Source organism: Pelodiscus sinensis, chromosome 5, assembly GCF_049634645.1.
Source record: "Pelodiscus sinensis isolate JC-2024 chromosome 5, ASM4963464v1, whole genome shotgun sequence".
Taxonomy (NCBI): Eukaryota; Metazoa; Chordata; order Testudines; family Trionychidae; genus Pelodiscus; species Pelodiscus sinensis.
The window spans coordinates 4,660,155-4,672,219 of record NC_134715.1 but is presented as its reverse complement, the minus strand read 5'-3'; the positions used below and the strand labels follow the sequence as shown (position 1 = coordinate 4,672,219).

Below are 12,065 nucleotides of genomic sequence, written 5' to 3'. Positions count from 1 at the left end.
TGTGAAGTAGAATGTTTGTGTAACTTCCAATATGCTAAAGTTCTGGTACAATTGGAAAGAAGCATTAAAAAGGAAGTAAGATATGACAGGGCCAGGAATGGCCATAAAAACTTGGTGGAACCATCAGACTTTGCTTATGTCATTGATGTTAGATCGAAATTATTTAATCTGGTTTGTCTTCATGCTAGGTCTGAATCCTGCTCCCATATAATTAAGCCCCGTTGTTTTCAGTGTAAACTGGTATTAACTGGGGAAAAAAAATCTCAGGTTTTTATAAAGTACTCAGGTTTTTTTCCAATTTTCACCATACTTTGGTATTCATACATATATAAAAAAATCCCTTGTTTTATGAAAATACAACACCTTGCATGAGATTTTTGTACTACACGAATACATTATTAGCCTGTATGTATAGGCAAAGCTGCCTGTTGAAGTAAGGCAATGTAATAGTCTAGAAGACACACCTAATGAACAAACAGGCACGTACACAAGCTCTGAATTGCAGGAGCATTTGAACACACACACAGTGAATCTCATATCTGCCACATACATATTTCAAGCTGTTAGCAAATAATGGTTTAAAAACTTGGCCCACTAAAATAGGAAGAAAATGATCAGAACACAGGGATATATGTTCAAAAGTTGCTCAACTTCATGTTTTTGTTTGTGCTGCAAATGTAGTCCAGTTATTAAATGTAAATAGTTATAGACTGATCGTTCTAAATCTACAATAGAAAAATTATTCAAATGAAAAGTTTTATGTAGGGACTTGAGAGACTCTCACAAATCCAAGGTGGCACTGTGTTTTGAGTTCTGTAGTAAGCCACATTGATGAATAGAATTCAAAAGCATACTTTTTCCCGTCTTTCCATCCACCCAAATAAATCTGATATTTTCCCAGAAAAAATGAAGTTTTTTGCACAGATTTCACCTGTTTGTTGTAAACAAACACTGAAATTCCCAGGACAAAATAAAAACTGCAACTGAAGGGCCCTACCTCGAGTGGAGCCCTCGCTACTGTTGCTTTGGAAGAAGGCTCAAGCCCTCGAAGTAAATCTAGTTATTATGGATAAAACTATGCCATTGGTCTGGTGCCATCTACAAGATCCATAGCAAGTCAGTCTGTAATGGCTTGAAATGCTGGGTCCGACATACAACCATAAGGCAGAGCACCTGTATCAGTTCCCTTTAGGAAAGGCACTTCAGCTTATTGGAACTGTCTTAAAATTGTCCAGAGTTGAAGGGCTATGCAGTCTGTCTGTCTATTGTAGGTAGATTAGCAGCGCTTTGTGCACCAAAATATAATATGCAGAGACAGGCAAACAACACAGCTCAGGCAAGTTACAGTGCTTTGGCTAAATAGTAAGATGCAGTCCCTTAAGCACCAGAAAGTCTCAGCCTGGTTTCCCTGGAAATAATTAGTGCACACGTGATCCCTTTTAGTAATGAAATCCCAGCAGAAATGGCGTGATCCCTGGGAAGTCCAACTTCAACACCTTATCTCCCAGAAGAGACCTTCAGGAACGCAATTAGATTTTCCAGAATATTCTTTTCCGATAGAGTAAATACGATATGATGACCCAGATGGATGTTGCAAGCAGGTTCTGAGCTAAGTGCTCCCCGTGGGATTGACTATCCTTCATCTTCCACTTAAAAGGAAAATAGTCCTCAAATACTTCATGCCCAACGTAGACCAGGATTGAGTTCATTCCTTAAAGTAAACATGGACAGTAGCTTCAGAGAAAACAATTCTACACTCATTGCATTGCAAGACCAAACTATAGCAGCAGAGGCCAGAATATTTATGGGAAAAAGAACCAGGAAACCCTAAGCAGTAATGCTTTTACTGGCTTGCCATGTGGCCCTGAATAAGTCATTTTAACCCTCTGACTCCACAGCTAACGAGTGAGTAATAAGTCTCCCCAGGAACCCAATAGGAACAGAGGTTTTATTAGCTACATGTTCATTGTGCTGTACAGACATGGGTTTTTTAAAAAATTAAAAGATCCATAAACTAATCAAATATTTTTGCAATGAAAAACTTTTGAAGAGAAACAACTGAGCAATAGGTCCAACTGCTTGATGTGGCAACAGAGCCAGCTCCTTAATTGTACTGATGAGGACAAACTGACCCACCTATTACATCACAGATAACTAAATAAAGATGCTTGAGTTTACTCACCTGGGTAGAAAAATGGAGCACCCGACCACCATCTTCTGACATCCACAAGGTAGTATATCAGCAATAAAAGCATGAAGGCAAAGCAGCTCAGGGTTGTCACATAGGAGACCGACCTACATATTTTCAGTGGGAATTTAAAAGGCTAGTAGAGAACATGCCATCTAGACAGATACTGATGTAGTTAAATCGTCTCCAGATATGGATACATACACATTGAACAGTAAAAAGTCACGTCTCTACTTACCACAGATTCTTATTTACAGGAATAAACCCTTCATCTTTAGAGCATTTGGTCAAGATAGCAGAAATAATCCCCTGAAATAGTAAGAGTTTAGAGTTGCAATGGACTGTTCATTGCAACACATCTTAGAAATAGAAAGGCTGTGCTGCATGAATACATGTGCTTGTTAATGCAGTTTAAATTACTCATGAATTCACTAAGGACAAATGTTACTTACCAGGACTATGCTCCATATAAAAAACCTGCTCATTATCTGCTTGTGCTGGTCTTTGTAAAACAACAATATTTTTCCTGCCTATAAAAACAAAGGCATAAAATCCAGTAAATTACCATCCCAAGCATTTTCCATCAGCCATGTTTTCCATACTATGCCAGGCAGTTCCCATTTGTCTCTGGCAGTAGAATTGAGAACTTAAAAGCTTTATTTGTACTCAGCCGTAGGAAGACTGAGATTGGGAACTCTTCTAGGAGAATGCATTCAGGTGGAAAACAAGTGAGATTTGTTTAGCAACAAAAATGTTCTGATTTCTACCCCCGATGCATAACCACACAAACAGCTTTTAAGGTTCCTCTGAACCACACAATGAGGAAAATCAGAACAATCAAGTAAACATTAACATTTCATCAACCTCAGTGGAGATCTCTTGCCACCTTTATATCATTATACACCAAAGCACTCCTAGACTCCTCGTAGCACACACTCCCTTGTCATTCCAACGTCCAGCCATCTACAATTCACGTAGCCAGTTCCTCAAACTTGTACCTGTGCCATTCTGTGCATAATAACTCATACTGACGTCTTCCCCATAAAGGATATGCAGTGTGCCATTCAACCTGACAAATAATGGAGTGAAGATCACACCTGACTAAGTCCAGATACGCAGATCTCAAGTCAGTCTCTACAAGAGCATCCCTGCACCTGGTATATGAAAGACCCTAGCTATTTCCTGTTTTAAGTTCAGTGATAGGCTACGTGGGAGCATCTGACATATTAATGGGTTGAGTTGGAACAGACTGTCTCATTCTGGAAGAGGGGTACGTACCTTAGGTGCCATAAGGAGCTCTGCTTGTGAGCCTGGGAGAAGGGTGATGGAAACACCACAGCTGAAGTGTTCTGAAGTACGAATTTAAACTCAACAGCCCAAGCTCATGTTTAGCGCCTTTTAGTCTTATTTACAGAACCTCTGAGCAGCCAGCTGTCCCTGTGACTGTCAGACCTCACCACAAACTGCAGGTGTGATTGTTCCAGGCTTCTCCCAATAAGATAAACAAGGGTTTCAAGAACTAAGCAAGCCACCTGATTTTTTTAAACCTCAGAATCACACTAGGCAATGCACCTCGCATTCTGATGGAAAGGCTCTGCCAGCTGCCCCCTCCTGCCCTGCCGATTCGGCTACACTATAATGGAAGTGACTGCAACCTTAATTCAAGAGATGAGGCTGCCACTCCAGCTCTACGAACTCTTTCCCCCTACCCCCACCTTTTTTCAGTTGTTTCTGGGCAGATGAAGGCTTGGTGGCAATGTAGGACCAAAAAAACCAGACGATACCTGAAGTCCCAAAAATGCCATGCAGATTGAGTTTATTGTTCCCAAGATGCCCTCAGGATCATAGGCCACTGTTGTTTGGTAGAGCACCTTTGAGAGAGAGAGAGAGAGAGAGAGATTCAGTATTAGAGAGGTGCGGACCCAGCCCCGAACTTCCCTCTCCCCTCTCTTGACCCAGGTGCCCATTTCCATCCTTTTGTTGACATCTGATTATTGTCAATGCCAGAGTTAGACATCCCATTGAAATCGCTCCAGCTAGCTGCCCTCACACTGCTGTGGTACAGCCCCATCCCAGGACATAGCCCAAGGAAACTGGTTTTGGAGCAGAATCCCCTCCCCCGCAGGCCAGGTGCTGATATAAAGGAGCCGCTGGTGAATTTGCCTAGCTGCAGATAGGCCAGGCCACCTCCACCCAACCACAGCAGTTCCTAGGTCTCCACATCCCACAGTGGTGTCACCAGAGTTGTCAGCTTAGTTTCAGAGAGCTCTTCTAAGCAAGGACGCATCTGTCCTAACTTTCACATCCCAGTTGACGGCATGTTGGCATGTAAAGGAGGAAGTATCTCTTTCTTTGAACACTTATGCTAATTTTATATTACAGTTGTTGACATGTTAAACACGGAACCTAACTACAGCGATTCAATGCTTTAGGTGGAAGAAAGAACCACTCACACTGGATGACGGGTGTTGGTAAATGTGCTTCTCTCCCAGGAGCAAGTGATCAATGTAACCGGCTGCTCCTCCGGTGCAATTAGGATATTTTCCAAAATCCCCAATGCCACCAGGGCCAAGGTAACCCCTAGAAGGGAAGCAAAAGGCCAGGGATCTTTGGCTTGCTAACAAACAAGGCTACACTTTGTTGATCTGTTGAAGCACAAAATTCCCTCACAGAGCAAACAGGTCACCCACCAAAGTACATGCTGCCAAGATACAAGTCACACAGAGAAGGGCAGCGTAGAGGAGACGCTAGCCAATGTCTGGAAAGCAGAGCACTTGATGACTAGCTAGCACCAGTGTCAACAAGTCTTAGCGCCAGGGCAGCCAAAGAGCACTTCCAGAAACGCAGTGCCGCTCGAAAGGGAGAGCTCACCTTTCCGGCCACCAGCCCAGCCTCTCCTCCCTCCTGGCAAACCTAGCTCGTGGGCCCATGGGAAGGTACATCGCACAGTGGAACAGTTTTTTACTCTGTGAGCAGTGATAGACAACCAAGGCTAGTGAATGGGCGGCATGCGTGGCCCTCCTTCGTCTCAGTGGGCCGCAGGACTGAAATCAGTCAGGTGCACTAATTAGCACCCCAAGGAGTAGATTAAATGCTTTAATACCTGGCATGCGGAATATCTCACAACAAGCAGAATTGCTTTAATCACTCATATATTAATAGAACTGTCATCAAGTTCAAATAATAATAATAAAAATGTGCACTCTACAATATCATATCCCTGCCCGGCCTCTTTCCTGCCTCCTCTGCCAAGCGCGTCCCATCCCTGCTTCTTCCTTCCCCCTAGCGCTTCCGGAGTGCCATGACTCGGCAGATCTGTGGTGTGTGTGCTCTAGCAGGGAGAGGGAGGAGCAGCGATGGGGCACACATCGGCCAATGGATGGTGCAGTGGAAGTGCTGGGAAGGAGGGGGAGGAGTAGGAAGTGTGGGGCTCCCAGTGCACGAGACTACCGTGATGGGGACCATCGAAGATTTTAAGTCTGTTCCTTATCTAGGTGAGTAATTTCAATGTCCTCTCCCCAGAGCCAAATATTTCACTGCAAAGTGGGGAAGGAGATGTTTCACTGAGAAACACTCCTGTTGGCTTCCCTTACTCCTCGCAGGAGTACCAGCCACTGGCAAGGGGCACGCTCTGAGTTTGATTTAGTGGATCTTAACTAGACCCACTAAATCAAACTCCGGAAGATCGATCGTGGCAGCGCTGATCTTCCATTTAGAGAAGATACAGCCTGAAACATGGTCCCTACGTAGCAGGATAACCCAACACCACACAGAGATCACCCAAAGGAAAAGGAGCCCAAGCATTCAACTTACTTAGGGCAGCCAGGTACAGTTAACAGGAAGGTCAAACCCAGCCAAGTCGCTTCCAGTGTCAGAATGAAAACCCACTGTGGCCAATAGAGCAGGATATCCTGCAGGGCAGAATAGGGGCTCTCCTGCTTGAGAGGTAGGGAGGAAAAGGATTAGTAACTGAGCACTTGGGGGAAGAGACACCTTTCACTTTTTAACAGACCCCTGGCACTGCAGATGGCTGGCAGTGACAACGGCAGTTTGCAAGGCTTTCTATTTTAACATTTACTTACACACATACACCCTCCCCCCCCATCTGGGGGCTTTCAAAAGATATTTTGAGCAAAATCCTTTCAGAAAACAACGCACTTGTTCTTGTAGTAAAAATCCTTGCTAGGTCTAAAGTGGGTGAAATCTGAAACTCTGGATTCAGCATGGACAAAAACCTGACTTGGGGCAGCAGGCTTAAATAAAAGCACTGTAAGTGATTGGAAAGGGTCGCGTCCAATGTTCCCTCTAATCTTTTCCATCCATGTGCGGCATACATTTGTTATGTGCACCGAGGCACATATGAATGTGCACCACCAGTAGAAATAAAAACCTAACTGCAGGCGCTCGGCCAATCAGCTGGGTGGCATTTGAATCTCTCCCGGGTGGCCGCCCAAGCACTCAGCTTACAGGGAGCCCTGGTCACATCCCAGCATGCTTAGTGTGTTTCTGCTGAGATCTTACAGAGGATAACAAAGCCCTACACTCCGAGTGGTCTTGCTGCCCGGCTTATCTGCCTCATCTTTAGGTCCAGTGGATGGTGCCCAGACTGACATGAGGCAGTCCTAGAAGAGGTAGTGGCATTTGGAGGGCTGACATGGACAGCGGACTGAGTTAAAGCTCCAAACCACGCCCAAGGGGCACAAATTTCAGCATTCTTAAGGACCTTTACAACTATCCAGGAGGCAACCAAGCTAGGCCTAGCCACGCAGAGCGGCTGAAATGCACCCCTCTCCGCTCAGTTCCTGGGCCACCCCCTTGCACTGCTCTGCACAGTTAAGATCCCTGGGTGCGTCTAGACTGGCCAGATTTTGCACAAAAACTTGCCAGCTGTCTATACTGGCCGCTTGAATTTGCGCAAGAACACTGACGATCTAATGTAAGAATTCAGTGCTTCTTGCGCAAATACTTTGACGCTTCCGCTCAGGGATAAGCCCTCTTGCGCAAGAATACTTGTGCAAGAGGGCCAGTGTAGACAGGCACCTTAATTTTTTGCACAAGAAAGCCCGATGGCGCTAAAATGGCCATCGGAGCTTTCTTGAGCAAAATTGCGTCTATACTGGGCATGGATGCTTTTGCGCAAATGCACTTTTTGCGCAAAAGTATCCGTGCCAATCTAGACACTCTTTTGCGGAAATACTTTTAATGGAAAAACTTTTCCGTTAAATGTATTTCCGCAAAATCATGCCAGTCTAGACGCAGCCCCTATGTTTGTGCAGCCTGGCTCCTAAAATCACAGGGAGCTGGTGACAGAAGTGCCAGAGACAGGCAGGCACGGCAGGAGGCCGACAACAGGCTGCACGTCCAAGAGGCCAATGTAACGGTGCTGTATAACCTGCCAGTGTTTACAGCCTTCCCCTCCAGCATTAAAGACAGGGCTGGATCCAAGACTCACTCACCAACGTATCACTCTCAGCCAGAGCTTTAGCGAACAGGAGCTCTAAGACGGCAACCACAAGGTAGGTAAATCCCAATCTCTGAAGTACACCTGGAATGCGCAGATTCCCCCAGGACACTAGAGACATACACACAGTGTAAGAGAGAGGCACGCCAGGACTTCTTTTGTTCAATATAATACTCCTGGGGAATGTGGCATCACTGCACATGTGTAGAATTCATGTGCCCCACAGATTTCTTTGTTTCTCTGCAGAAAAATGACTGCGGATAGGGAAGCTAAGGGAAGTCACAAGAGCGGTCAAACGCTTTTCCCCAGCTGCACAGGCAGGTCAGTTTGGATGCCTGGAGAGGGCAGCAGAGATGTAAATCATCGTGCATGTCAGAGAGAGAGACTGCAGATATTTGAGGACTAATAAACAGAAATAAAGAATCAAGCTTAGCTACATTACTATGAGACAGAGGGGGCTGGGGATTTCCTTCTGGGCTCCCATTTTCCATCAGTTATACTGTAGTTTAAATAAATTACCAAAATAACTGAAACCAGTGTGATTATATAGTGCTATTTTGACACACAAAATATGTAAAATTTTAAATGACTGTGCAGAGAATTTTTAATATTTTGGTGCCGAATTCCCCCACTAGAAGCGTGACATTTCTTCGAAGGCGGCCACGCTACCTCTGCAAGTACAGGGTATCGGGGAGCAGTAATTCTCCTGAGTACTGCTACCGTATCCTACGACGAGCTCAGAGAGCTGCACAAACCCTCCCATGCTATGAAGCCCCAGGAGCACTCTGGCCAGTCCGGAAAGCAGTGTGTCCAGCCTCTAGGACCTTGTGAGGTGAGAGGGTCCCAGGGTTTTGGCTCCGGTCAGAGCCCAGAAATCGACACAGCAGCGAAACAGTCCCACAGCCCGAGCATGGCAAGTCCGAGCCAACTGGCATGGGCCAGCCGTGGGTGTCTAGTTGCTGAGTAGAAGCAGGAAATTGTGCAACAGCTTCACTTCCACTTAGAGAACAAATGCAGCTGCTCCCTGAGCCGGGGAGCCCAAATGCCTCAAGCTGGCTATGGAGAGCTTCCTCCGGAAGTGGAGGTGTGTAATGCTCACCCTCCATGCCACAGCTCTGGGGACATTTCCTATCTACCCCATCTCACTGCGCACAGGGGCCGGTCCCATGCAGTTCAAGCAACACACTTTTGCACTGCACCCCTTCTTCCCCACACGATTTTTTCTCTTACAGGCATTCCTCTCCTGCCCCCTTGCAGCTGCACAGGCCAAGTCCAGCTGTTGTTGCCAGGGTAGGAGAGTCTAAAAGCAAGGACTGGGAGGCCCCCGTCTCCTCTGAACAGGATGTCTTTCTGGAAGAGCCGTGTCCGTCAAACAGCGACTGGATGAACGGATAGCATTCTCCAGCCGCTGTTACACAGGAGGCCAGCTAAGATGATCTACGGGTACCTGCTGGCTTTGTCATCTATGAATGTAAGGGAGGAGACTGCTGTACCCCAGACCGCTATGGGAGTCATGCAGCACAACTGAACGGCTCACCATCCTTGGTCTATCACAGCACTTGTGCGGAGCCGCCCTCTCCATGCAGGGGGCCCATGGGGAGGGACTGATATAGTCATCCTACAAGCGGCCAGGTAAAAATAGGCAAGCTACAAATTCCGAAAACTACAAGCAACCAACCAACGAATTCTCTGTACTTACACGGTCCCAGACAGTAATTGGGATTGATGACTATGATGCCTATTAGAAACAGCAAAAAACTCCTCCAGAGAACTTTTCCCAACACTTTCCACTTCGAACCACCCCTCCTCAGCATGGAGCTCAGAGACAGCGAGATGGAGGTGCCCATGATAAACACAAACCTAGAAAACCAGGCAGCTGTGAAATGGGTCTATACAGGGAAAAACAAGGTGCACCACACATACGCCAGTGAGCAAGCATTCATGCTCTATAACATGACATACCGCAAAGAATTCTTAGAAAACTCAACAAACATATCTTTTTCCACACCCCGCCTGTCAGAGGAGAATTAAGGAAAGCAATAGGATTCCATGCTTACCAAAACAAGCCATATTGCCTAAAACAAAACTGGAATTCTGACCAGCAGTGAGTCTGAGCCACAGTTTGGAACTGAATTTGGGCTCTGCTCCGATTTTCCCTTAAATTTGAAACACAGGAATCACCAGGCTGGATCTGACCTACCAGCCATCTAGCTCAATACCCTGCAGCTGTCTGAGCAAGGTGCAGGAAACCCAGCTGTGGAATAATCTTGTCTCCACACAAAGGTCTCATCTTAACACTTAATCATTAAAAAATAAAAAGAGAATTTTGAATTAATTTAACTATTTTATTTCTTGATTTTTCTTGTTATCAGTAACAGCATGGAGATCTGATCCATATTTGGATCTTGCTAACCGCTTGGCTTCAGTGATATCCTGTGGCAATGAGTTCCAATGAGCCTAATTACACAGAGAGGAAAATACTTTTTCACTCAAATTTAAAATCTGCAACAGTCTGAACGCCCCCCGAGGTTTGTGCTGGCAGACAAGGAGAACAGGAGCACCTGATAATTGGAGGTAGCATAGTACTAGCCCGCAGGGCACAGATCACATCACCTAGACTAGCCCTGCCCTTGGCATAGTGGCAGGCCCTCCATGTTCCAAATGGATTTACGGTGCATTTAAGTGCAATGTACAGAATCCCACTGTGCTGACTTTCTAATCTACCACAGGGAGACGTGTGTTCTGTTCAGGGAGTATCCTCCTTCAAACTCTCTCCTGCTGTGAAGCCTAAAAACACCTTGACATTGGTATGGCTGCTGGTGTGCTCAGATCACAGCTCATCATTAGAGAGGATACAGATTTCTATCCGTGGCTGCAATCGGTATCCGCACAGCCACAGGCCTCTCCTGGGAACCGCAACAGCAAAAGGAGGAGAACATGGGGCAGCCATTCCCAGAGCCAGTGCCCACGTTCTGCTCTTTTCGCCGCTGCTCTGCGGATAACGATTTACATCCATGGATGTAAGTTTGTACCCACGCAGGGCTCTACTCATCACGCTGTCCAACACTGTCTTATTGTTCCCTTGCACTTCCCAGTCGGTCCATCGGTACCGGTCTGTTAACTCTTTTGGTGCAGAGACTGCCTTTTTGTTCTGTGTTTGCACAGTGCCCTAGCACAACAGAGCTCTGGTCCATGACTAGGGCTCCTCGGTGCTACAATACTACAAAAAATAACATTCACAAGGACTTACCATGGAAACACGAGATCTGCTAGCGTTAAGCCTACAAAGAAGCAAAGGACAAGTTTTAATTGCCTCAAAAGACTGAACTGATGATGATCCTCACTGTTAAATCTGCAGAGGAGCTGCCAAATGCCTGTAATGACCCCGTAAACCAAATCCTTAAGCTGCATCCTAAAAGATACCGCTAAATAACTACAGTCCTCCTGTGACTGTAGCTGCTTCACTTTCCTTCCAATCTGTTCGCCAAACCGCTGTCTGAATTAACGGTTGCGTCCCCGGGAAGATTTCAAGCATGGGATCTGCAGTTTAGCATGATGTGAGCACAGCACAACATGTCTGAACACAGGGTTGTCAAGCGTGATCACTGAAGAGGGACAGTCATTGAATGTTATCTGTACAGCACCTAGCACAAGGGAGCCACGACCTGGCTGTCACCTCTAGCTCCTACCGCCATGAGTGATACAGAATATGACAGCCATGCATTTTAGGTGCTGTGTTAAAGATGTACACAAAACAGTTACGTGACAATACAAAGCCTTCCCAAGACTGGCTGATGTCAGTCACACGAGCTTTGAGCTATTCTCTTGCTAGATACTAGGGGCAAGAGCCTTGCTAGTGTAAATGGTCATAGTGCCACCCACTTCAACAGAGCTATACCTATGTGCAGTTGCGGAGGATCTGGCCCTGTCTATTAATTTCTGTGACAAAGGTCTGCATTAAATGTATGAACCATACTTTACCATTCCAACTCTGATGTTTGAAGAACCAGTATTTTCCTCCTCCATAATTAACAAACACCATAATTATGAGAGAGAGCCTAAAAAGACACACAACATAAGGAAAACACATGTACAATATTGTGTGTCAGAAACAGACACATACGCGTTCAATATTTTACCCCCTTAAAACAGTTTTCAATCTGTCTTTTTTAAAGCAAGACTATGCACAAACAGCCAAGCTTGCTGTTGGGCAATCAGTACACAAACGTCATTCAGAGGAAACAGATGTTGACAGAAACAAGGCGAGAGCTTTTCAAAGTCATGTTACTAAGCATGCTCAGTGTGATTTTTTTTCTCATATTCCCACACAATTCCAGACATTCCACAGATTGGACCTAATAATTCCATGTACTCCACCAACTTCATTTAGCAAGCATCAGAGGGGTAACTGTGTTA

General features: G+C 45.6%; 1 protein-coding gene across 2 annotated transcripts in view; it reads right to left on the bottom strand.

The window, feature by feature from the left end:
• Nucleotides 1–248: 248 nt before the first annotated feature.
• The window catches only part of HGSNAT (heparan-alpha-glucosaminide N-acetyltransferase), a 23,421-nt gene continuing 11,604 nt past the window's right edge, over nt 249–12,065 (bottom strand). Inside the window, exons 8-18 of one of the 2 annotated variants that reach the window (XM_075929288.1) lie at nt 11,631–11,707; nt 10,900–10,930; nt 9,349–9,509; nt 7,645–7,760; nt 6,002–6,126; nt 4,642–4,768; nt 3,973–4,059; nt 2,641–2,718; nt 2,427–2,497; nt 2,183–2,295; nt 249–1,711 (exon numbers count right to left, since the gene is read on the bottom strand). In XM_075929288.1, coding sequence (XP_075785403.1) covers nt 1,530–1,711; nt 2,183–2,295; nt 2,427–2,497; nt 2,641–2,718; nt 3,973–4,059; nt 4,642–4,768; nt 6,002–6,126; nt 7,645–7,760; nt 9,349–9,509; nt 10,900–10,930; nt 11,631–11,707 — 1,168 coding nt within the window. In that variant the 3' untranslated portion in view covers nt 249–1,529. The remainder of the gene's footprint in view (nt 1,712–2,182; nt 2,296–2,426; nt 2,498–2,640; nt 2,719–3,972; nt 4,060–4,641; nt 4,769–6,001; nt 6,127–7,644; nt 7,761–9,348; nt 9,510–10,899; nt 10,931–11,630; nt 11,708–12,065) is intronic. The other variant, XM_075929289.1, reaches the window with a different exon arrangement.